This window comes from Mustelus asterias, chromosome 10 (genome assembly GCF_964213995.1).
Source record: "Mustelus asterias chromosome 10, sMusAst1.hap1.1, whole genome shotgun sequence".
NCBI lineage: Eukaryota > Metazoa > Chordata > Chondrichthyes > Carcharhiniformes > Triakidae > Mustelus > Mustelus asterias.
In genome coordinates, this window is record NC_135810.1 from 97,066,260 (window position 1) to 97,093,459 (window position 27,200).

At 41.8% G+C, this 27,200-nt stretch overlaps 1 protein-coding gene across 14 annotated transcripts in view; it reads left to right on the plus strand.

Annotated features, from left to right (window-relative positions):
• The window catches only part of nbeaa (neurobeachin a), an 812,689-nt gene that overhangs the window by 752,326 nt on the left and 33,163 nt on the right, over window positions 1-27,200 (plus strand). For 6 of the 14 annotated variants that reach the window (XM_078222243.1, XM_078222246.1, XM_078222245.1 and 3 more), the window contains 4 exons: window positions 18,179-18,241; window positions 18,581-18,670; window positions 22,713-22,905; window positions 25,957-26,028. In XM_078222243.1, the coding sequence (XP_078078369.1) occupies window positions 18,179-18,241; window positions 18,581-18,670; window positions 22,713-22,905; window positions 25,957-26,028 (418 nt within the window). The remainder of the gene's footprint in view (window positions 1-18,178; window positions 18,242-18,580; window positions 18,671-22,712; window positions 22,906-25,956; window positions 26,029-27,200) is intronic. The other 8 variants (XM_078222247.1, XM_078222250.1, XM_078222257.1 and 5 more) reach the window with 3 other exon arrangements.

Here is a 27,200-nt window from a genome sequence, read left to right on the forward strand (position 1 = left end):
TTTCTCTCTCAGTCCGAAAGACGTGCTGGTTAGGTGCCTTGGCCATGCTAAATTCTCCCTCTGTACCCGAACAGGCGCCGGAGTGTGGTGACTCAGGGATTTTCACAGTAACGTCATTGCAGTGTTAATGTAAGCCTACTTAGAGTCATAGAGGTTTACAGCATGGAAACAAGCCCCTCGGCCCAACTTGTTCATGCCGCCCAGTTTTTAACCACTAAGCTGGTCCAGTTGCCTGCATTTGGCTATCTATGCCCATCTTACCCATGTAACTGTCTAAATGTTTTTAAAGAGACAAAATTGTACCCACCTCTACTACTACCTCTGGCAGCTCGTTTCAGACACTCACCACCCTCTGAGTGAAAAAAGTGCCCCTCTGGACCCTTTTGTATCTCTCCCCTCTCACCTTAAACCTATGCCCTTTAGTTTTAGACTCCCCTACCTTTGGGAAAAGATATTGACTATCTACCTTATCTATTCCCCTCATTATTTTATAGACCTATATAAGATCACCCCTAAGCCTCCTACGCTCCAGGGAAAAAAGTCCCAGTTTATCCAGCCTCTACTTGTGACACTAATAAATAAACTTAAACTTAATGATTATCAGATTTGTCTCTGTCCTCAGAATTTTGCCTTTATCAGTATTTTGCAATTACTGGAACATTTGTTTTTGATGGGATTTATTTTCTTTGCATAGCTGCCACCGGTTTCTAGAGTTTAGGATTCCCTCATCCGTATTCCGATAATTACAGGTCGTCCTCAGAAATTTTAGAGATCCCTTTATAAAAAATTAAAAATCCTTGGTATGGACTATTTTGGAGTAAGCGCAGGGTATTGTGCTAAAAGTCTGCTGTTTGGTTCACCATGAACTCCAAAGGTGTTCTTGTGAAGAAATTGCTATACTGTAGGTTGTTTGTTTATTTCTGCATTTATATTTTAGATTTTTCTTATTCATTCCATAAGACCATAAGATGTAGGAGCAGAAGTAGGCTATTCGGCCCTTTGAGTTTCTGGGTGAAGAAATTTCTCTTCACCTCTGTCCTAAAAGGTTTACCCCTTATCCTCAAACAATGACCCCTGGTTCTGGATTCCCCACCATTGGGAATGTTCTTTCCGGATCTACCCTACATAATCCTGTTAGAATTTTATACATTTTTATGAGATCCCCTCTCACTCTTCTAAACTCCAAAGAATATAATCCTAACCGACTTAGTCTCTCCTCGTATGACGGTCCTGCCATCCAAGCAATCAGACAGGTAAACGTTCGCTGTACTCCCTCTATAGCAAGGACATACTTCCTCAGATAATGAGACCAAACCTGCACACAATACTCCAGGCGTGGCCTCACCAACGCTCTATACTTTTGCAGTAAAACATCCCTATTCCTGTACTCAAATCCTCTCACTATGAAGGCCAATGTACAATTTGCCTCCTTTACTGCATGCGTGCTTACTTTCGGCAACTGATGCATGAGGACACCAAGGTCTCACTGAGTAGCCACTTCTCTCAATTTAAATTCATTAAAGTAATAATCTGCTTTCCTGATTTTGTAACTGAAGTGGATAATCTCAAAATTATCAACATTATACTGCATCTGCCATGCATATGCCCACTCACTCAGCCTGTCCAAATCATGCTGAAGCACCTCTGCATCCTCTTTACAGCTCACCCTCGCACACAACTTTGTTTCATCTGCAAATTTGGAGACAATACATTTAGCTCCCTCGTCCAAATCATTAATATATAATGAGAACAGTTGGGGTACTAGCACAGATCCCTGCGGTATCCCACTAGTCACAGCTTGCCAATCAGGAAAAGATCCATTTATTCCAACTCTTTGCTTCTTGTCCGCCAACCAGCATTCTATCCATCTCAAGACACTATTTCTAGGACCACTTCTTTAATTACTCTGGGATGTAGATTATTAGGTCCTGGAGATTTATCTGCCTTCAATTCCATTAATTTCCCCAAAACCATTTCTCTACTAATACTGATTTCCTCTGTAAAACTTGTGTTTTTCAGAACTTCCAGTACATTATTCATGTCTTCCTTTGTGAAGACAAAAACAAAGTATGAATTTAGTTCCTCAGTCATTTCTTTGTTCCACGTTATGAATTCCCCATTTCTGACTATAACGGATGTAGCTTAATTTTCAGCCATCTACCTTCACGTCTTATGGCAATAGTAACATGTTGCTCTCTTTGAATTATACTTAATCTCCCACACTGTCTTTTTGACTACTCTGGGAAGAACCTGTTTCCCCACCTCTACCAACATTCTCACTGGAAACCAATTCTTTCCCACTATTAAACCTTTTATCTCTCCACCTTCTCTGTGTGTTTCTAAACAAAGTTTTGCTGACACCTAGATATGTTTGTGAGGTCGATTTAGCTCAGTTGGCTGGACAGCTGATGCAAAGCGACGCCAACAGCCTGGGTCTAATTCCCATACTAGCCGAGGTTTTTCATGAAAGCCCACCTTCTCAATCTTGACCCTCGCCTGAAGTGTGGTAATCTTCAGGTTAAATCACCAATAGTCAGCTCTCCCTCTCAAGGGGGAGAGCAGCCTATGATCATCTGGGATTATGATGACTTTATCTTACCTATATGTTTGAAGAACAATTTGTAACCATCAGCTACAACAGCTGCCTGACTTACTTGAGAAACTTTGCAGACTTCTAGGTGAGACCACAAGGTTTTTCAGAATCTTGCTCCAGCTTCATAAACCTATAGCATTGATCAAACACTGTTTGCAAATTCCACAAAAGTTTAATCCTGTGCCTTCCTCAGGTTTCTAAATTTTTGCCCATAAACTTCTGGAACTAATTCATATGCAATGAGTACAGCAGTTTTAAACATATCATAATATGTAGACTGTTCATCTGAAAGGTTGGAATAAACCTCAAACACTTTCCCTACCAAAATACTTTGTAATGAAATTGTTCAAATTTCTCTTAACCATTATAACTGTAGGAGTTATAAATTAGTTATAAATTCTCAAATGCGACTAAATATATTTTACCTGCCCCCTCACTGAATTTAAGCACAAGGCGAATATCCCTTGCCAAATCAAAACCAGGAGTTAAATCTGACCGCACGCCAAGTCTGCCTGTTCATGTAATTAAAGCCTTTCTCTGACCAGTTCAAATTTCCTGGCTTCTGTCTCTCTTTGCAATTAAAGGCTATGTTTTTCTTTTACTCTCTGAAACATTCTATCTTTTCCTCTTTCTTCCCCTTGGAATTTTCTCTTCCTTCTCTTTCCAACTTAAGTTTGTTTTCTTTTTCTTCCTTTTCGAGTTCAAACTTTTTCATTTCTCATTCTCTTTCAAGTTCAAGTGCTAATGGGTGGCACAGTGCCTCACAGCTCCAGGGACCCAGGCTCGATTCCTGGCTTGCGTCACTGTCTGTGCAGTGTCTGCACGTTCTCCCCATCACTGCATGGGTTTTCTCCGGGTGCTCCTGTTTCCTTCCCCAGAACGAAAGACGTGCTGCTTAGGTGCATTGGCCATACTAAATTCCCCCTCAGTCTACCCGAACAGACACCCGAGTGTGGCAACTACGGGATTTTCACAGTGACTTCATTGCAGTGTTAATGTAAGCCTACTTGTGACAACAATAAATAAACTTTAATTCAGGTTGCTTCATTTGTAACTGAATCCTAGCCAACTCAATCTGCCTTTTTTTTAAATTGCCTTTTTTTGCCTCAAAATTCAAGTAAAAGCTCAACTGTTTCCACTTTCTTGGTGCTTCCTTTTAAATCTATTTCTATCTTTTCTGTCACTGCCTTTAAATTAACCTTTGTTAACTGCTGCAAGACACTCAAAGTCAAGTCCTCTCTTTTGAGGAATGTTTCAGAATAGAAATGACCATTTTAACTTTTCACTGTGCAATCTGTTCTTTTAAACTCTGACAAGTCTGATAGAAGCCGATTGAAAATAGAGTTAGAAGATTATTGATCTGAAATTTGACAACTGTTAGGATTCCTGTAGAGACCAATTTTTTTTTAAAATAAATTTTAACTTCCATTTGATAGCTGAAAGGATGACACACAAAGATCCCACATTTGAAGACTTTTCGTGGAGCAAATAGACTAAAAGTGGCATTGAATAAACATTATTGTTGTAAGCAACTTATACTTTAAACTACAGGACAGAACTTTCTCCTTTTAATTTTTAACACAGCCAAAAAACCTATTTCACAGATATACTTTGCGCTGTACTTTAAGTAGTCATTCGATCTTCCCAGACCCAGCCCAAAGTGATTCCTACTCCTCAGAGTTTACTTCCATTCCTTTCCTTCCCCAGCCTGGTAACCTGTAAAATTGTAACAGGACTAGACAGGATAGCTTCAAAAAGGATGATCCCGATGGTGGGGGTGTCCAGAACCAGGTGTCACAGTCTGAGGATACAGGGTGGACTGCTCAGGACATAGATGAAGAGAAATTTCTTCACCCAGAGAGTGGTGAGCCTGTGGAATTCACTGCTACAGAAAGTAGTTGAGGCCAAAACATTGCGGCTGGAATTTTACCGCCTCGCCCGCCATGGGAATCGGAGCATGCAAGAGGCGGTCCATTAACCTCGGGAAGAATTTTACAGTTTTGGGACATGCAGTTAGATATAGCGCCTGACACGAAGGAGATCAAAGGATATGGGGTGAAGCAGGATCAGGCTAATGAGTTGGATGATCAGCCATGATCACAATGAATGGCAGACCAGTCTCGAAAGGCTGGATGGATTCCTCCTGCTGTTATTTTCTATCTTTCTATGGTAACTTTTAATCCTAGAACTGTCTTTCATGGTGAGTGTTTTTCCTGGCAATTCTCCCTCTGCACAAGCCAGGCAAATCTTCCAACCTCATTTCAAATCCTCATTAATTTGGCCCTTTTAAATAAAGTGTGAACTCCCAGCTATATTTTTGCGCAGTGAGCCACTTAGACTTTTAGCCGTCAGCTGTCCCTCCCTCCTGGATCCTGGCATGCTGTCGGCATCTCCTTTCAAATCCTATTTCCATGGCAGTGTGAATCACATGAGTCTTGTATCCAAGTAGAAAGGCTTGTCAGGCAACCTTGAGGCACCACTCTCTTTTATTTTGGAAGTAAATGGGCAGTTTAAAGCAAAACTGTTTTTAACCTGACATTCCTAATATACTCCTGGACTTTGCAGATTCGCAGATGCTGCAGCCATTGGGCCCGATTTTACCGAAAACTTGGTAAAGTCGGGCGTGAGGTGATTAGGCGGTCCGCGCCTGCGTCCGCGCAGATGTCCACTTTACCAAGGTCCGAAAATGACCACGATCTGAACCGCGCCCAAAACGGGCGCAACGGCAATTTAAATGCATTTGCATGCATTTAAATTGAATTAATAGGCTGCCCACCCAACTTTACCACCATTTCCCCCTTTACCATCACGTTCGCCCGTCCAGATTCAGCGCGAAACAAACATGCTCGGCAAAGGTCTGTTTCGGGCGCTCCAGCTTTTGAAGAGGTAAGTTCAGATCGGTGCTGGGAGGAGGAGGGAGGCGGACCAGATCATTCTCTGGTGGGGGGAGGGAGGCGGGCCAGATCATTCTCTGGTGGGGGGAGGGAAGAGGAGGTGGGAAAGATGTATCTCTGGTGGGGTGGGGGGGAGAAGGGAGGCCCGATCATTCTCTGGTGGAGGGGAAGGAGGAGGGAGGCCAGATGGTTCTCTGGTGGGGGGGGGGGGGGGTGTTGGGCTGTGGGGGGGAGAGGGAGGCCTGATCATTCTCTTTTGGGGAGGCGGGGGGACCGCTGCCACTCTGCGGGCGATCGGTAGGGGGGCTAGAGGGTCGTGATCGGTCTGGGTAGTGGGGGGGGGAGGTGGGTGGATAAGGGAAACAGTTGTGTTGTGGGGGCGGGGCGATATCTGTGGGGGCCATCGCTCCGGTTTTTCACCCCCGGGCCGCTTTATCCACTATTTGCAGTCTGGGAGCGATGTGACAAAATTTTTTCAAAAATTGTTCTCACTGTGCATGCGCAGTTCAAAGCTCCGATCGGAGCAGCAGCGTTTCAGGCGTGATAAGCCCCGCCCACAGCGCAATTCAGACCCACAATTTTCTTTCCAGACTGAGCGCGTATGGGGGGCGCCTGAGAGCAGGTTTCCAAGTCGGATCTGAATTGCGCCCAGCTTCAGCACTTAGAATCAAAATGGTAAAATCGGGCCCATTGTCTCCAATTTTACACCTTTCCAACAAACAAACCAGGCATCCCGTTAGTCTGTAACAGCCAGCTCACCCAGGCCTGTCATTAGGCAGACTTCAGAACAGGTCATATTTAAAGACAAAGTCCCAAAAAATCTGAGATAACCTCATATTTGTAATACAACTTCAAATTTATTGTTGTTTCATTGATTTGTTGAGAATCTGTGCTTCAAGTTTATATTCAAAATGCTTCCAGCAAGATATGTTTTTGTGGTTTTGCTATTCATTACCTTCATTTGATGATTATCACTGTTGCAAAGGTGTTTGATGCCTCACTTAAGAGGTCTGGAGGTGTAAATGGTTGAACAAACTGTTTATTGGGAACCCATAACTATATACAGTGCCTGCATGGGTGCTGTCTCTTTACCGATTCTCACCACTCTACTTCACACAAGCTACCATCATGTGACTCATTATGTGGGCAGTACTGTTTCCCCAGTCCCACATTAACCCCTGCTCTGCCCAAACACCCTCACCCTCAAATTGCTAATAAATAAAGATCTAAAAAGTTTTTTTTTTTTTGTTTCTTCATGGGATGTAGGTGTAGCTGCAAAGCCAATATGCGTTGCCCATTCCTACTTGCCCGTGAGAAAATGGCAATTAAGTAGTATGTAATTCAGTTTCTCACCTACTTGAACAAGGACAGTATAGCTTGATTTCTACCACTTACATGATCCTTATGTTTGTATCAGAATGCCTGTAATACACTCTCAGTAATGTCACTCCACTAGAATCTGATTCACCTGGGAATGATGGTTAAATACCTGAAATTTGCAGGTTTCAGAAAGGAAATGAAAATTGGACATTGCACATAATAGGTTGGAGACAATTACAGGCAGTATATCTGCCATAGGATTAAGAATAGTTTCTGTAAGCTTGACTCTAGTTTTCTGTGGCAACTTGATACACTCTGAATCCCCATATTTTTCAATGCCTTTGAGTTCTCTATCATATCTTATTCACTAACCCTCACGTTTTCCATTACAGATAAATATTAATTTTCTCCATAAACATCTTTCTGTGCTCATCGCCTCATCAAAAACTGCCACAGGGTGAAAAATAATATTTTATTACCTAGTTTGTCAGTAACTAGGGCTAAATTGGATAGCCCCTGAAAACAGGCATGGAGCACGTGATTCGCAATTAAACCATGCCCATTGATTGTAATGCAGGCATCGTGCCAAATTTGTGCTGTCTGCACATTTCCATGATCTCTGTGTTCAGCCAGAAGGAAAGAAGAGAAACACTTGCATTTATATAATGCTTTTCAGAACCAATGGATGTCTGTAAGTGCTTTACAACCAATGGAGTACTTTTGAAGTGCAGTCGCTGTAGTAATGTAGAAAATATGGCACAATAGTAAAGTGGTAGTGCAGCCAGTTTATACGTAACAAGCTCTCTCAAACAGAAATGTGATAACGATCAAATAATCTGTCTTTATTTGTGATGTTGGTTGAGGGATTAATATTGGCCAGGACATTGAGGAGAACATTCCTGCAGTTTTTCAAGTAGTGTAAGGGGATCTTTTACATCCACCTGAGAGGGTAGATGGGATCTGGTTTAATATCTCATCCAAAAGATGGCACCACGAACAGTGCAGACCTCTCTCAGTACTGCACTGGAGTGTCTTTCTTGATTTATGCGCTGAAGTCCTGGACCTAGAACCTCATGATTCAGATGAGAGTGCTACCAATTCACCATGCTTGACACTCTGATTGCACGACTGTCACTGACACACTTGCAGAACAGGTTGATGCATATCCAGATGCAGCAGGATCTAACCAGAGGGGGAAGACACACTTGGATGCTCTAACCCTTGTGGAGGAGACAGTGTTGGGCAATTTTGAAATGCCTATTGCCGGGGCTCTGGCTGGTGTTGGAGCTTATTTTATTTATTTTATTTAGCTAGGTAAGTAGTGGAGAACCAATTCTCATTTACAATAATAACCTGGCCGAAGCTATCAAAGGTGGCAGTATCCTCTTACACTAATCAGCCTTCACACATCCACTTACTGCTCATCTCACACTTTCTTCAGATTCTCTCCCATCCCACCCGCCTTTCATTTCTGAAATGCACAGAAGGTGCATCCTGTCCAGGAAGTGGAGGAACACTAAGCATAATGCAATGAAGACACATTACCATTACAACTCCACACTCCATTCACCAGCTCAGACACTGACATTGCATGTATCTTGAGGATAGGTTTGAGGAGGAGTCTACAAGTGGTGAGATACTGGACACAAGTAGCCACAGCCAGGGCAAAAGACAAATATAGTGCAAGTGCCAGTTCGCCAGAGGACAACGGCACACAGTGTTTCCACTGGCATTTAAATAAGAACCTCGATGAGGCAGTTTGCAGTAGAACACTAATGATTATGGGCAGGAAAATTATTGGTACATTCGCTTGCAGAAGACCTGTGGTCAATGTCACAGAGTTTGGAATAGTCCAGCACTATCTGGACACAAGGCTTCATGCAGAAATTTGAGCGCTTTCCAACATGGATGTGGTGGTCAATTCAGTTCTCACAATTGTGGACCCAACCATAATGCATCATCTGATCACCAATGTCACAGCGTTCATTACAGTACAAGCAGCAGTCATCCAACATCTGCAGTGGAAGCTCAGACTGCTGTCATGCAAGGTCAGCATGCTGCCATTATGCTGAGTGAGTGGGCAAATGCATGGCAGATGCAGTATAATGTGGATAAATGTGAGGTTATCCAGTTTGGTAGCAAAAACAGGAAGACAGATTATTATCTGAATGACAATAAATTAAGAGAGGGAAATGTGCAACGAAATCTGGATGTCTTCGTACAACAGTCGGTGAAGATAAGCATGTAGGTTCAGCAGGCAATAAAAAAGGCTAAATGGTATGTTGGCCTCCATAACGAGAGGATTTGATACAGGAGCAGGGAAGTCTTGCTGCAATTATTAGGGCCTTGGTGAGGCCACACCTGAAATATTGTGTGCAGTTTTGGTGTCCTTATCTAAGGAAGGATGCTCTTGCTATAGAGGGAGTGCAGAGAACCAGACTGATTCCTGGGATGGCAGGACTTACGTATGAGGAGATATTGAGTCGGTTAGGATTATATTTGCTGGAGTTTAGAAGAATGAGGGGGTATTTCATAGACACCTGTAACATTCTAACAGGACTAGATAGGGTAGATGCAGGAAGAATGTTCCAGATGGTGGGAGTGACGAGAACCAGGGGCCATATAAGGTTACAAGGTCAACCTTTTAGGATTGAGACGAGGAGAAATTTCTTCACCCAGAGAGTGATGAGCCTGTGAAACTCGTTACCATAGAAAGTATTTGAGGCCAAACTGTTTTCAAGAAGGAATTAGATATGGCTCTTGGGGCGAATGAGAATTAAAGAATATGGGGGAAAGGTGGGATCAGGCTATTGATTTGGATGATCAGCCATGATCATAATGAATGGCGGAGCAGGCTTGAAGGGCCGAATGGCCTACTTCTGTTCCTATTTTCTATGTTTCTGTGGCTATACAGTGTACAGAATTGCTAAGGCACCACGCCACAGTTGTGAACATGATTCCATAGAGCACAGACCTCTGTCCTATCTCAGGATGTCACCATTCATTCTAACATCCCTGCTACTCCACAAATGACCTTGTTATTGCCTGGCAGCTTGCCAGTGAAAACTGCTGTGACCACAGAATCAAAGAATTATTATGGCGCAGCAGGAGGCCATTTGGCCCATTGTGTCTGTACTGGCTCTCTAAACAAGCATCATGACTTTGTGCCATTCCCTTGCCTTTTCCCTGTGCCCCTGCACATTATTTGTATTCAAGTAATCATCTAATTCCATTTGAATGCCTTGATTGAACCTGCCTCCCCGACACTTGCAGGTAGTGCATTCCAGACCTGAACCACTCGCTGTGTGAAAAATGTTTTCTCACATCACATTTTCTTCTTTTGTAAATCATTTTAACTCTATGGTCTCTCATTCTGTTACAAGCGGGAACAGTTTCTCCCTATCTACTCTGTCCAGCCCTGTCATGATTTTGAACAATTCTGTCAAATCCCCTCTTAGCCTTCTTCTTTTCAATGACAACATTCCTAACATCTCCAATCCATCCTCATAACTGAAGTTTCACATACCTGAAAACATCCTTGTAGACCTCTTCTGCACTCTCTTCAATGTGTTCACATTTTCCCACTAGTTGGTGCCCAGAAATGTACACAATACTCCAGCTAAGCTCTAACTAGTGTCTTGTGTAAATTCAACATGACTTTCTTGCTCTTGCACTCTACGCTCGTATTAATAAAGCCCAGGATAGTATATGCTTTATTAACTGCTCTCTCCAGCTGTCCTGCCACCTTCTATGCACATATACACCCACTACTCTTTGCTCTTGCAACTCCTTAAAAATTTACCGTTTAGCTTATATTCCCTCCCCACGTTCTTCCTACCAAAATGCATCACAGCACATTTTCCCACACTGAACTTCATCTACCACCTATCTGCCCATTCCCCCAACTTGTCCATGTCCTTTTGAAGTTCTACACTGCCCATCTCTCAGAATTGGTGTGAGTATAATCTACAGCTGAACCTTCAAGCTGAGCTGCTTGAGACCATCATCCAAGGCCATCTTCAGTCTCCCCCACTGAGAGTCAGCAACCTCCACTGGCCAAAATGCAGCCAGTAGGGTAGCATTGTGTCTGGACTCTGGGCAGACAGAGACACGTGGAAGGCAGCACTATAGAAATGCACAAGGGTAATTTTATATGCAATATGGCATGATTACATTTAGAAATTTAGTTTGGCATGTTTATTGTGGGTTGGCTTTTTTTTGCATTGTCACTAAGTGGGTGTTGTAATAGCCATTGACAGAGAGAAGATAAGGTGGAGAGAGAACTGTTGTGGTTATTGATGTCACACTGGAATTCTTCATGGACAATCCAGGCAGTAAGAAGCTATCTAAGTTACCTACTCCCTTCTTCTTACCTCCTCATACTCATAGAATAGAATCCCTACAGTACAGAAGGAGGCCACTCAGCTCTTTGAGTCTGCACCAACAAAAATCGCACCCAGGCCCTATCCCTGCAACCCCACATATTTACCCTGCTAATCCCTCGAACCTATGCATCCCTGGATACTAAGGGGCAATTTAGCATGGCCAATCAACCTAACTCGCACATCTTTGGACTGTGGGAGGGAACTGTAGCATCCGGAGGAAACCCAGCAGACACAGGGAGAATGTGCAAACTCCTGCTCCTCATCTGCTCGCCATATAGCTAGTGGCATGGGCTACCCCCCCTTATGATGGTGAGCCACGGGCTTTGTCGTCGTCCTCTGCCAATAACTACAAGGCTTCTTCAGAGCAATTCAGGCAACAGAAGCATGGGTTTAGATAATCTGCTCAGCAGCAAAGCTGAGCGCATTCTGCCATCCACAAAGATTTCCCTGACCACCCAACGCTACAGGCCATTTCCTCTGGGATCTTCCACCCTCTTTTTATGGCAGTAACTGACATATCAGGTGACTTTTTAAAGATCCAGCCTTTTAATGAATGTGTGGGTTAGTGAATGGATGAGTGAATGAATGGGTTGGTGGGTGAGTGGGTAGTCAGTCAGGGATAATCGGGTCTGGTTGAGGAGGAAGTCAGGTCCGGCCGGGGATAGACATGTGGTCAGGATGGTGGGGGAGGGGAGTACGTGGGTGATTGGGGGTGATCAATTGTGGATTTTCCCAGCTGTTAGATGGGTTTTAAACTATCTAACATTTCCTGGTTAAGTATTCAGGTAAATTGCATGTATCTAGCCCATGTCTCTGCCCAAGGAGTCAGAGGCATTCGGAGAAGGTCCCAGGCAGCAGAAAATCAGCCCATTGGAAGTTAAAACTGCAATTCCTGGCAATTCCCACGTATGTCTAGCATCAGGACTTCCGCAGAGTCTTCCATCATACATTCAGTCTCTGATGTTCCAGAAATCAGAAGACTTGGGCCAATGTTTCAACACCCCCTCAATTGCCTGCACTATCGCATTTGATGTGGCACTGACTTTCATTGTATTTCTGCTGCCGATGTGCCTGTGGGTTGTGCACCGGAGACATCAATCATGTCACCAATGGATAGTCCCTGTTGCCCAGCACTGTGGTTTAACATAGTAGCTGAAATTCAGCTGGCACAGCAGACTGCTTCCAGACTACCAGGTATTGATGTGCATAATTTCCTGTTTATGGTTACACACCAGCTGGATGTTGAGGGATTGGAATCTCTTTGGGTTCCAGTATAGGTCAGCATTCACATGTGGTACCTACAAAGCAATATTGTGTACAGTCAAAGCATCCTGCACCATGGGAAGCCTGCAATCCTAGCAAAGCTCTGTTCTCACTCTGCCTGCTTGTGTCTGACAAGAGAAAAAAATGTAGCTAGCTTTCTTTGAATAGGGAGCCTCAATTATCTCTTTTACACAACAATGGATGGCAAACTGCAAAATATTGCAAATATTTCCCACTCTATCTTGGCAGCTGATGCATGAAGTTTCATTCCTTCAGTCACCTTCATAACAACTGGCAATTTGATCTTTTCCCTGGTGCAGTTGTGGCTACAGCAGGTGGTATATTTCAGTCTTTTCTGAAGCACAGGTATCTCGTACATTTCTCTTTCCTGAAGTTCAGAGAGGAGAATTGCTACCAGAGCAGCCTGGGCCGATAAAAGAGTACAGCTTCTATGCAGCACTTAACTTAGGAATTTAGTGAGTGGGGAATTCAGTGCAGTGAGAGAAGAGGTGCTGATCTAGTCTTTTACAAGACAGGGAGCAGTCGGAGAGAGAAAAGCAGTGAGACCTGAAGTTTACAGACATTGATTAGGTGAGCACATAGGTGTCTGGTTTGTGAAATTTATGGTTTTGAACCGCAGTTTAAACTAAGACCAGGGAGGTGTAAATACTGTTTTAAATTTATATCTTAACTAGATAAACTACTTAATATAACTACAAATAATTATTAAGTGATATTTCAAAACACGGAACTCTAATTGACTTAACAGAATTCAGTGGAGACAGTGGCACAGGTGATGTGTGCTCCATCCTCACAGCCGGTAAGACTCTCATAAGAACATAGAATAGTACAGCACAGAACAGGCCCTTCGGCCCACGATGTTGTGCCGAGCTTTATCTGAAATCAAGATCAAGCTATCCCACTCCCTATCATCCTGGTGTGCTCCATGTGCCTATCCAATAACCGCTTAAATGTTCCTAACGTGTCTGACTCTACTATCACTGCAGGCAGTCCATTCCACACCCCAACCACTCCCTGCGTAAAGAACCTACCTCTGATATCCTTCCTATATCTCCCACCATGAACCCTATAGTTATGCCCCCTTGTAATAGCTCCATCCACCCGAGGAAATAGTCTTTGAACGTTCACTCTATCTATCCCCCTCATCATTTTATAAACCTCTATTAAGTCTCCCCTCAGCCTCCTCCGCTCCAGAGAGAACAGCCCTAGCTCCCTCAACCTTTCCTCATAAGACCTACCCTCCAAACCAGGCAGCATCCTGGTAAATCTCCTCTGCACTCTTTCCAGCGCTTCCACATCCTTCTTATAGTGAGGTGACTAGAACTGCACACAATATTCCAAATGTGGTCTCACCAAGGTCCTGTACAGTTGCAGCATAACCTCACGGCTCTTAAACTCCAACCCCCTGTTAATTAAAGCTAACACACTATAGGCCTTCTTCACAGCTCTACCCACTTGAGTGGCAACCAAAGAACATAAGAACATAAGAAATAGGAGCAGGAGTAGGCCTTCCTTCACCCATTCTATCATTGCAAGGAAGACTTCTCAGTCTTCCTTCAACCATTCTATCATTTGAGAACTTTTGGATTGCACTTTGTCTGACACCTCCACCCATCCATGACTGGTCTGACAAAGAGCAAGGAGCTCCTTACACATAGCTCAAGGGATTGTCGGAGTACACACGTCTCTCCATCACGTTAAGGTGGCGACTCCCAAAGGTGGCATTGAGTAAGTCAGAGATTTGTATGTATGGTTCAAAGATTGGTATGGGAAGAAAGACTTTTGATTCAGTACCGGGGAAAGAGGTAGCTGTTCGGTTTGGATGGATTGCATTTGTGACCAGTGTCCTATGAATTGAGTAACTCGGGCTGTTGAAAGGGCTTTATGCTGTACAGTGGTGGAGTGGGTTCAGCTGAGAGGAAATTTAGAAAGTAATACAGAAAGCAGAAATATCAGGATTGATAACTTGAGTGTGACAGGAAGAGACAGAGGCGTACAGAGACAAAAAAAAGTTTGTAATGTGACAGAATTACTTAATGATCACATGGTAAAGCATCCTCTAGGGATACGTGATCACAATATGATGGAATTTCACATTCAGTTTGAGGGTGAGAAACTTGAGTCTGAAAATGGGCGGGAGGGTCTCATCTTTAAATAAAGGTAATTACAAAGATGAAGACAGAATTGGCTAAAGTAGGCGAGGGAAATAGGTTAAAAAATAACATAGCGGATAAGCAGTTGCAGATGTTTGAGGAGATATTTCATAACTCTCCACGGATATATTCCATTGAGAAGAAAAGGCTCCACAAGAAGGATGAACCATTGTAGCTAACTAAGGAAGTTAAGGATGGTATCAAATTGAAAAAGATGTACTGGGGAATTAATATTGGAAAACAAGAAAATGGTGGAGACTGAACAAGTATTTTGTATCTTCATGAAGACCCCAAAAACATCCAAGAACAGTAGAAAATTAAGGGGCAAAAGAAAGGGAAGAGCATAAAACAATCATTATCACTGGAGAAAAAGTAATAGGAAACTATTGGGGCTGAAGTTGGCTGGACCTGATGGCCTTCAACCTAGGGTCTTCAAAGAAGAGTAGTAGAGAAAGTGGGTGTATTTGTTTGTAATCTTCCAAAATTTCCAGTGAATTGGAAAACCGCAAATACATCACCAACATTCAAGAAAGGAGGGAGACAGAAACCAGGAAACTATAGGCTAAATAGCCTTATACCTGTCATTGGAAAAATGCTAGAATCAATTATTCAAGAAGTAGTGGCAGGCCATTTAGAAAATTGTAATCCAATATGAAGAGTCAGCATGGTTCTATGAAAGGGAAAATGTGTTCAACAATGTATCAGAACTCTTTGAGGATGGGTAAAGGATAACCAGTAGATATAGCATATTTGGCTTTCAAAAAAGCATTCAATAAGGAGTCACATAAACTGATGATGCTGCGGGTAATATATTAGCATGGATAGAGGATTGAATAACTAACAAGAAACAAAAAGCCAAAATATCCATTTTCAATTGATCAAACTGTGCCTAATAAGGTGCTACAGGAATCACCTCAACTATTTACAATCTCTGTTATGACTTGGATGACTATATTTTAGCCAGGTTTGATGACGATGAAAAAAGGTGGGAAAGCAAGTTGTGAGGAGGACGCACACGGTGTATTTTCCCAAAAAATGTCATAAGGGTGAAAAAACCAGAGCAATCCAGGCCAGTCTGTCCAACATGGACCGGACCACAATCGTCCCACATTTCTAAAGTAAAAGTAAAGGTTATTTATTAGTCATATGTAAGGCTTACCTTAACACTGCAGTGAAGTTACTGTGAAATTCCCCTAGTCGCTGCAATCGGATACCTGTATGGGTCAATGCACCTAACCAGCACATCTTTCGGAATGTGAGAGAAAACCGTTGCACCCGGTGAAAACCCACGCAGAATGGGGAGAACGTGCAAACTCCACACAGACAGTGACCCAAGCCAGGAATCGAACCTGGGTCCCTGGCGCTGTGAAGCAGCAGTGCTAACCACTGTGCTACCGTGCCGCCACTCTTGGGAGAGTGGTGAGTTTCGTGCCAGTTCTGGGAGGGGTCCCCCTTCATGATCCCTGTCATAGCCCCCCTTTCATAAACCCCCTTCGTGACCACCACGCAGGCCCCACTCCCATGCAGTCCCCACTCCCATTCAGACCCCACCTCAATTCAGGCTCCACACCATTGGCACTGCCCCGGCACTGCCAGTGCGTACCTGGCAGTGCCCAACTGGTACTTCCAGTGTGCCAGGTGGACATTACCAGTGTGCCAGATGGACACTGCCAGATAGGCACTTCTCAGCCACTTACCTGACCACCCAGGGACTTCAAAGGCCTCTGAGCCCCCTGGTGTGACCAAGATGCCTGATCTCTGCTAGTGGAGATCAGTAGTGATTCACGCTGAGTTTTTGCCAAACCCGAGGATTGGAAGATCCTGGGAGCTGGAAGAATCCAACATCGGATGGCCTAAGCAGATATGAATGCTACTTTAAATATGCTAACCAGCCTCGTGCCCTTTCTGGGCGAGATTCGGTTAGCGGCAGTAGCAAGGGACTGGGACCATTGCAAATTGTTTGGCGCTAGGCACAAAACCCGTTTTTAGGCTCGCATGCAATTTGCCAGGATTAGCACGATCTGTGCCAGGTGCAGCAAGACTGGAAAATCATGGCCACAGAGTCTGCAAGGTGATATAGATAAGTGAGTGGGCAAAAATTGACAAATGGGGAAAAGATTGAAGGAATGTGAAGTTATTCACATTGATAGAAAGGATAGAAATGCAGCATATTGTTTAAGTAAAGACTACAGGATGTTACATTATAGAGAAATCTGGGTATACCATACATGAATCACAAAAGATAGAATGCTGGTACAATAGGTAATTGGGAAGGCCAGTGGAATGTTGTTACAACTGTATCAGGCATTGGTGAGACCACATATGGAGTACAGCACACACAGTTTTGGTCTCCTTATTTAAGGAGGGATTTATTACCATTGGAGGCAGTTCAGGGAATGTTTACTTGGTTGATTCCTGGGTTGATGGGATTGCCCTATAAGGAAAGATTGAGCAAGTTGGGCCTATATCCATTGGAGCTTAGAAAAATGAGTGGGACCATGCAAAGGTCTGCTGACCTCGGGCGGAATTTTCCGGTTTTCAAGCAACTGCGACCAGAAAATCCCACCCTAGGTTTTAACATACAGCACTTGTATGAAAGACGTAGCTAGATTTTCTGTAATTAACAAGATTCTGTTGAGGATGTCAAAGTTATATGAAATTGAAAGCAGTGGCCATTATCAAGGGAACGGCTCATGTAGTGAACACTAAATTAGATGAAAACATATTGAACCTTTTGGCCTTAAGAGAAAAGAGTAACTTCTAAAACATTGGGATCTGTCTTGAACCCATTTCCAGTCATTTGTTTTTTACAGTATGTACATTTGTCTCCTTCACCACACCACCAGTCCTTTTAAACTGCTTACAGTTTCATCAATATAAGTATAAAAGTTGATGTATTCAGAAAAATTATAGTTTTTTTGTTAATACTTAACCTCCATGTTTCAAAAATTGAACTGAGCTGTTGGACCTAGTTTTCCTGTTTTGTCAAAGCATACAGGGGCTACACGGTTGTAATGCTTTTTAATCCCATTTTCTCTGATTAGACCTTCTATAGAAAAAGAACAAATTACTGGCTACCTCTGCTCTTGGTAATAAAAATAGCTGGAAGGAATTTTCCTCTTGCTTGACAGACTATGGCTTTTCATCTATGCACTGCTGACTGACTTGTCTCCTCTGTGAAACCAGCTATTTCCTGATTTTCCACGGTAGGGCATAATTGGTAGTTTATGTAACATTTAATTCATTACACAAGAGAATCTCTTTCTGTCAGTCAGCTTGGTTTATATGAGAATTGGAGTGCTGCAATTATCTAAACACAGCCCTCGTATGGAATATGTAACTAACAAGGTGGTCATTCTGGGATGGAAAAATAAAATGATGCCCGCTTTCTTCAAAACACATGAATGTGCGAGATGAGGTAACTATTTTGTCACGGAAATATGTCAGAATTATTTTTAATGGGCAATTAAATAATTGCCAATTCTTCACTGCATTTGTTTCAAAGGATAATTGCTTCCTGGCCTGTGACCATTTTGTCTTTTTTTAAAGATCCCAGAGCCTTATTTCGTTAGAGATCCCTATACATTTCTCCTTACATCAGATTTTACAAAGGTATTTCAGTTTAAAGCATTGATATGATATGATACATGTTTATATATAAGTCTGTAATCTTCCTGCATGTTGTCATCAATTAACATTTTTTATTGACCCTTAACCCATAAGAGTGAGTATGAAGGAAGAAAGGAATAATTAATCTCAGCATGTTGCAAAAAAAAAATGTATTGGCCACAACTAACATTTTGCTTAATTTTACAGACTGCAAGAGAAGCACATTTGCTATGAATTTCCAGAAATCTTAGCTGAGCTTGGATGTGCTTGCATTGTCAAGCAGAACATTTACCCTTCACTTTGACGCATATTGATCATGACAATCTTTCTTTTCTCCCTCAGGCCATGGAAGCGCACATACAGAACCTTGGACAAATGCCATCTCAGTTGCTTATTGAGCCACATCCACCTCGAAGCTCTGCCATGCACCTGGTGAGAAATAATGTGTTTGGAATCTGTTTTACCTGAACTACACCTGGCGTAAAAACAAAATGGCGGGTTGCAACAGACAAGGAAGGCACGATTCTACAAAACTGAAAAAAACTGAATAATCGGTATCTGGTTGTTACCATAAAATCATTTCTGCAATTAAAACTACAGATAATTTAATCACCCAACCCCAAATTAAGAACAGCCCAGAATTCTTCAGATGTTTGGATATCTCATTTAACCAATAAAGCATTGGAGTAGATCTTTTGAATTGGCACAGAAATTTATCATTGAACAGGAGTGCATATCTCTGTCAGTTTTGAAACTCAATGCATCCCACATAATTTTATGTCCATTCGTTTTAAATAATTACTCTCAGGCCTGTATTTCTCTTACTTAGCACACGCTACTATTGAAAAGTAAGCATTTCTTTTCTTTCCCCTCCCCCACCCTGACAACATGGAGTGGGAGTTATCACGCACGCATGGTTACTGTAAGATTAAAACTGGTGATCTAATCTGTAACAATGGATGAACAGGGAGGAGGAAAATGGTAAGCGAACCAGTAAGACACCAAATGGGTGGAAATGGGTACTGATCACATGCATGAAGATGAATGAAAAGCTGCAGAAGGGGACAATTACTGGAGGGAGATGGTGAGGGGAGAAAAATGTGTAGGGACTATGCTTGCTAAGCAGTCACTGAGAATCTAAGGTAACAGTATTAAAGGTTTGCAGTACTATTGAAATTAATAATAATAAAAGTGATGGGAGAGACTGGAATATAAATGATAAAACCTGAGGCAAATGGAGAGTAACTAGAAAAGGGGATAATAATGAGAGTTAAAATAATAGAGCAGGAGAGATACATAATGCAGAGAGGAGATAGAAATACAAGGGGGTACAACATTTTAAAACATTTAAGAACAAATAAAATAGATCTTCCTCGTTGCTGTAATAAAACCAGCAAAAATGGTGTAGTAAATTGAAATAAAAGGTTCTGAAGAAAATAAATGGCTGTAGTGTCAAACTAAAATGCAAAAAGACAAGATAATCATGAAAGATAGCAGCAAATGTCAACATGAGCAAAACCACAGGACATCAACAAATAATATTTACCACATTCCCTCATCTCATTTCAAATGTCACCACAAATTTATGTGACAACTTTAAAAAAAGGAAAAAAACACAGCCATTTGGCATGTACAAAAGTCACCCAGCAACTGACTGATGATATCTTTGTTAGTGCATGAGCCCAGGTGGGAAATTTCAATTTCCCCTTGCCCACGTGCAGGTATTAAGTGGACCATTAAAATGCAAAGGGAGACCCATCTGCTGGCTTACTACCCCAGTGTGACCAACTGCAGTTTTAAATTGCACCTGAAGCTAGCACTGCTGCCTCACAGCGCCAGGGATCCGGGTTCGATTCCTGGCTTGGGTCACTGTCTGTGCGGAGTTTGCACATTCTCCCCGTGTCTGCATGGGTTTCCTCTGGGTGCTCCGGTTTCCTCCCACAGTCCGAAAGAAGTGCTGATTAGGTGCATTGGCCATGCTAAATTCTCCCTCAGTGTACCCAAACAGGTGCCGGAGTGTGGCGACTAGGGGATTTTCAGAGTGGCTTCATTGCAGTGTTAATATAAGCCAACTTGTGACACTAATAAATGAACTTAATAAACTTGTCTTTCAGTAAATAGACAGTTGGGCTCCGGTAATGTTATCTGGTCCCGACTGCAATATTAACCCAAGGCCTGAGCATGGAAGCCCTGTAGTTTCCCTGCCAGATAAAAACTATCAAGAAATGGATTTAAGGCCAGAATAAGTCCAGAGATTTTTTTTAATGTATTTGTTTCCTTTTGCACTACAAATAACAGGAACTCTCCTCCAGGAAACATTAGGCCTTTCCTGCCTTGGGATTCCCTCACACATTTCTGACCATGATCACCACCAGAACCCCTCCTGAAGACTTCTTACTCTAGGGGTCTGCTTTATTCCTGATGGCCATGCAACATCACCGGTTGGGTAGCCATTTCCAAACTTTTTCTTTAGGTCTTTTTGGAAGTCAGCTAGCAGGGTGCTAATGAGGCACAACCATTAAAATTGACTATGCCTCCTTGCCATTGCTCCTGAATATTTATTCACTATGACTATGTTCCTGCCTGGGACTTAAAATCAACCCTCAAATGACTTTCCCAATGACACTTGGAGAAAGTAACTCAAGGTGTGACCTATGGCCTGAGGAGCAATTATATTCTGATCTCATCCACTGTTGACTTAACATAAATTAGATTTTCTGAGTTGAATGGGCAGAGGGTGAGATGCTGCCCCCTCCCCCGCCCCACAGCATGTTTTTCAGCAGCAGAGGTAGTTCGTCATTGGCCGCCAGTAGGATCTTCTAGTCCCGCCGCCGTCTATGGTGTTTTGCGTGGCTTGCCCATACTGTCACCTTTGTCAGGTCCAGAAAATCCAGGAAGGGCCAGAAATTCCTGCCCATAGTTTCACTGTAGCAGAAAAATGCATTGTAAATCACATAGTTTAATATCCTGTCCTTAAAGCACAGTGCATTGTCTGACTTCCCATAAGATGATGGCAGGAGTACCATAGAAAGTTTGTTTGTATGGTTTTGTGTGTGTACATGCACTGGAACCTGGAATTTGCAAGTAGTCACAACTGTCTTCTGGTTGTCCTTGTGAATTTCTGAGTTATCATGCTGCAGACCCTAAGACCACCTCAGGAGCAACGTCACAAGAAATCATTGCAAACAAAGAATTTATAATTCAGATTAGATGTCTGACTTGGACAATTCCCTTTCAAGTCATTTTGTCCCCCTTTTTTTCCCAGCCTCAAGGGAAATAGAAGAAGATTTAATTAATATTTTAATTCTCATTCATTGTGATGTTGCTGCAGCTGCCATTTAAAAATATAACCAATCAAAACATTGAAACCGTTTCCATTTTATTTTACTGCTGAAACTAAAACAAGATCTAAATTATTCTTAGTTCAAACCCAATGCACCTATCACAATAATAGTTGGGATAATAGCCAGTAGAAAATTAAAGTTGTTGGTAACGTTTGGAAGAAAGTTAGAGATAAGCAAAGTAATATTTGCCAAGCAGAAGGAGAGAAAGGCAACAGCCTAGTCAATATATTTTAAAACATGTCTTTAATTTCGGAAGAGTTTTTGTTTCAAGTAAAACATATCCTGTTCAAAGTTCAAATTTGTTAAAACTTTGCATTATGGGATCCAAAAATCTGTGAGGACCCATTCTTTTTTGTGCACCTGGATAAGATTTTTTTGTCAATAACTCTACCAAAGTTGTGGGGAAATGCAAACTCCTGGTACCGGAGTCCCAGGCTTCTCCAATGCCAATTCCCTTGTTTGGGGTAGATAGAGATTCCGCTCCAACATGCCATTCCAGAATCCCGATAAAAGGTGAGGACCTGGCATGTCCAGGTCTTGGCTATAATTTGGAGCCCTGTCACATACTTATAGTGAAGGTACGGTGAGCGTGCACTGGAAGAGTGGCAGATTTTTAGCTGCACAGCATTTTACTCAGTTACCATGCTTTATTCACAGCGTTTGAACAGAAGGTGCCAATGCAGCATCTAAAGTTTGACTAAAATAATAATGTGTTTATTCTTACTACTTCACTGTGTATCAAATTATTTAGAACTTCACAGCAGATGGTTTACCGAAACTATTCTCATTTAGCTATGTTGGCTGTTCTTTCCAATATATTTTTGTTTTGTTATTCAGTGGTAGAATGAACGGATATGTTTTTTGTACTGAATGTTTCTTGTACATGAAACCCCTTCTGTGGTACCTGATGATTCCAGCTCCACTTGGACCCCTTAATGCCTATCCCATTGTATGGTCCAGTTCTAGACTCCCTACATATGGGTGCTGTTTGTTTTGTCAAAATAGCAGCATATTTTCCTGATGCATGTAAATACTTTGCCTACTGTTTTTTCCCTGTTTTTCCAGACCTCCACATTAATTGTTTTCCCTTCTACCTCTTCTGTTTTCTCCTCTTTGTTTCTACTCAACAGTGTTTCCTTCCACAGAGCCCACTCATGTTTAAGGATCAGATGCAGCAAGATGTTATAATGGTGCTAAAATTTCCATCCAACTCCCCTGTTACCCATGTGGCAGCCAACACGCTGCCTCATCTAAGCACCCCTGCTGTGGTCACTGTGACCTGCAGCAGGCTGTTTGCAGTGAATAAGTGGCATAACACTGTAGGTAAGTGAAAACACTATCTTTGAATCTTTTTAATATTCATGACATGGAATTTTGTTACTTTGTGGTCATTCTTATTTTCAGTATTCCTGCTACTTTGTGCAATGAGATGTCAAAATAAATTGGTGGTGCAATAGACAAGTGGGCATATATTTTGCATCATAGACTGGGATGATATAACTTTCTGTTCCACTGAAATCAAATCTTTCCAAACTACCAGTACTACCAAAATTCAATATGTGAACCTAGTATTGTTTAAAAACAACTGTTTTCTTTCAAGTAACACATATCCTATTCAAAGTACCCTGTAATAGTTAAAATTTAGCATTGTGGGATATGAAAATCTGTGAGGGCATGAAATACTCAGCGTATATGTGATAATTATTTTTTCCTTAAAATTACAATGGCATACCTTCCTGTATTTCCAGATTATTGTCTGTTTTCATGGGCTAAAACAAGAATTTGAATGGGCAGCAGTACAGATATAGATACTATTATAGGATATAAGAGAACTTTCTTCATTGGATCACATTATTATAGATTGCAGATCATAGTTCCAATATCCAAAGATGTGCATGTTAGGTGGATTGGCCATGCTAATGTGCCCCTTAGTGTCCAAACATGTATTGGTTAAAGGAATTAGTACTGTTGTCTAAAAAGACCATAAAGATCAAAAGCCAAATGATTTGAAGGATATGTTCCAGAATGTACAGAACCAAAAAGGACAGTAATTTCTTTTGGAATGTATTTAAACAATTAATTTCACTATTAATTTATTTATTTCAACAAATAACATCTCAGTTTAGAAACTAAAGGAACGGTGGGCATGGTAAATGTGTGGGGTTACAAGGATAGGGAGAGGGCCTGGGTAAGATACTCTGTCGGAGAGTTGGTGCAGACTCAATGGGCCAAATGGCTTCTGCTGCACTGTAGGGATTCTATGATTCTATGATCTCTGCTGTAGCATTGCTGTTGTAAACTTCTGAAGAAGCAATACAAAATATATACTATTATAGTTTACACCTCTCCATTTAATTTTATCGTGGCCTTAAATTTAAATTGTAACAAAATTTCTGACAGCCTGTTTTGCAATTTTTTGTGACTCTAAATGTTCAAGATATTTGTGAAACAGGCAATGGCTATGCCTTGACCACCTTTCAAACAGCCATTTCTCAGCTCACAAAAACCTGCATAAAGGTGCCGTTTCAGTTTTTATTATTTGATGTTAATAGTTACAGCAAATATCAATGCCCACTGTTCCTTTAGTTTCTAAACTGAGATGTTATTTGTTGAAATAAATAAATTAATAGTGAAATTAATTGTTTAAATACATTCCAAAAGAAATTACTGTCCTTTTTGGTTCTGTACATTCTGGAACATATCCTTCAAATCATTTGGCTATTGATCTTTATGGTCTTTTCAGACAACAGTATGTTCTGGTAAAATGTATATAGCTTCTGAAAGTCAGTGGTATGCAACTTCATTAATGTTTGGACGTTTTCTCCTCGTGAACTTTGCATGTGATACAGTGGGGTATTTTTATATTTAGTTAATCCTTTCTGTAAGATTATTTTTCAGAGTCATTATCTTTTAGGAATGTTTTGCATGGCTTCTTTTAATAATGCTGTAAGAAATATGGATTATATTTATCAAATATTCATTGTACATCAAATTATATATCTAAAGTAGGTCAAGTTGAAAATATCTGAATATTTGGTAAACAAGTAAAAGAAATATTAAATATATCAGTCTGAAAGATTTTGATTTTTAGGAAGTAATATAAGTAATATGGTTGCTTTGTGTATTATGTTGTGACGAGTTTTACAACTTTTTCTAATAGCCATTCCTTCCTCCTCTTTTATCAGTAAGGGTTTATGGAGAAATAAAGCATGTTTGGTGTAAAATTCTTTGAAGGAGGGTAGTATTATTTACAAAATCTATGCCTAATGTTCTCTTTTATTCTCTCATCCTAGAACTCCACACCCGGTGGAATCTTCCCCACATGACTTTTTCTAATGTAGGCCTAGACATTAAAGCACAACATAACCAACACAATTCCAATCTTCATCTAATGCCCATACAACAAACATAATTAGATAGTGATCAGAAGGGAGAGTTGTGATTCAATTTTCTGCTCCATAGTTCAGAAAAAATGAGGCAAATTTCAATGCCAATATTACTGCCGTGGTCAAAATCATATAATTCAGCACTGGCAAGGGACCATGAGGTAGATTTGGGTTTCGCTGTCCGGAATATAATCTGGAAGGTCAAATTTTAATTCAACCGATTTCAATCAAGTGAAGTGGGTTCTACAAAGGGAATGTGATCCTGTTGCGAGATTACCAAACAGGCAATGAAGGCAAAATCTACCCCCATTTCTGTTTAGTTACTTACTACATTGAAAAAAAGTAACACTGCTTTGTCTTAATTTAAATGTTTTCTGGGCCATATGAGACTCTCTTCACCATGATGCACTAAACCAATGAAATATATAAACTATCATCACGTTCTGGGTTGCAAACATTGCACATCATTTTAAAAGCATTTAGACAGTTACATGGGTCAGGTGGGTATAGAGGGATATGGGCCAAATGCGGGCAATTGGGACCAGCTTAGTGGTTATAAACTGGGCGGCATGGACAAGTTGGGCCAAAGGGCCTGTTTCCACACTGTAAACCTTTATGATTCTATGACATCAAAAGGTTGAAATACATAGTCCATCAATCAGTTCAGTATATCCAGCTACAACAACTATAATGTCTTTGATGTAGTTAAAGGTTCCAGCATGCTTGGCAAAAGTATAATGAAAAGAAATGCACACTGATCCAAAGAAGGAGATATTACAATGGTTGATCAGGAGTTTGTTCAAAGAGGTATTTTAAGAAGAATCTTGGGTGATGGAGTTCAGAAAGCAAATTCCACAGCTTGGAAATAGATGCAATTTTGTCCATAACCCATTTTAATACAAGTAGTATACCTGAAAAAGTTGCATATTATAAGTTCATTGCATTAATTCTGTCATTTGTGAGACTTTTTTTTATTATTTCTCTGCAGGTCTTAGGGGAGCTCCAGGATACTCACTGGAACAGGCCCATCATTTACCGATTGAAATGGATCCATTAATTGGTAAATACAATTAAGGGCAATGATTTAAAGATAATTAATTATAAAGTTAAGATAAATCCATCACTAGTTTTTGGTTAATATTAGCATTAAAATATTTATTCAGGAATACAGTTTTGTTATAACGATGACAATTAAATTACCCATCTTAACATTTGTAATCTTGATGCAAAAATTAGTTTTACTTTCACTCCAAACATAGCCACCCCTTCCCTTCTTCCTTTCCCCCCTGTCCACAAATAATGAATAGTGCTCGCCCTCCAAGGGTCCACTTGATATTACAGGGTGATGGGCCTGGGTTGGATCAGCGGGTCTCTTCTCAAAGCAGGAGGGTGATGACAATTCGCAGTGAGGGAAGCTGTGATGCTGCTCAGAATCTGATGAAGCCTGGCTTCTGCTTTTCTGGTGTCAGCCCACTGACCGAGCTCATGCCTAACTGTGGGATGGGGGCATTTTCCTCTGGGCCATCATAAGGGAGGGAGGGAGGGGGATATCCTGAGGTTAGGGCTCATGGACTGGCGAAGTTGTCATCCAAGGATGACTGAGACTGGTGGCCTCATGGGTTCTCACTTGTGGATGAGGTTGGAGGGCATGTGGCAGGTTCAAAGGTTTGATGGAGAGATAAGCCCACTCCCATGGGGAAGCATTATGAGTGAGACGGATGACACTTTAGATGTTCAAATGTGTTCAATGTGAATTTTTACAGTCAGTGCCCTTTTCTCCCTATCTACATCTGCGTGCCTTCACCCATGCCAACTCAGTGGTCCTCTACCTTCTTAACTTTCCATGGCCTCCCATTCCTTCTAGATATGTCCCCAGAAGCACATCAGAGTTGGAGGCAACCAGCTGCATTCCTCACCCTTTGGCCCGTGATGCCTTTGGTGGGCACCCTCTGAAGGGCCCCGGCCGACTTTCGGGTGTCACATGTTACCTTGTTCTGCTCGCTGCCCAGTGGATGCACTAGTGTCAGGAGGGGGAGGGTTCAGAAGTGCTGCCGGGGTTTCCTTGATGGAAGATCCCAGGATGGGCTCCAGTGCTTCCTCCTCCCCTGGGGTGCTCGGTGGTCCCTGGGCTACTCCATGGGATGGAGGGCAGCTGGAGTGAGCTCTAGAAGCCTCTGAGTCACCTGGTGCTGCCAGTCCTGGAGGCTCGCCAATGTCTGAGCTATAGTGGTC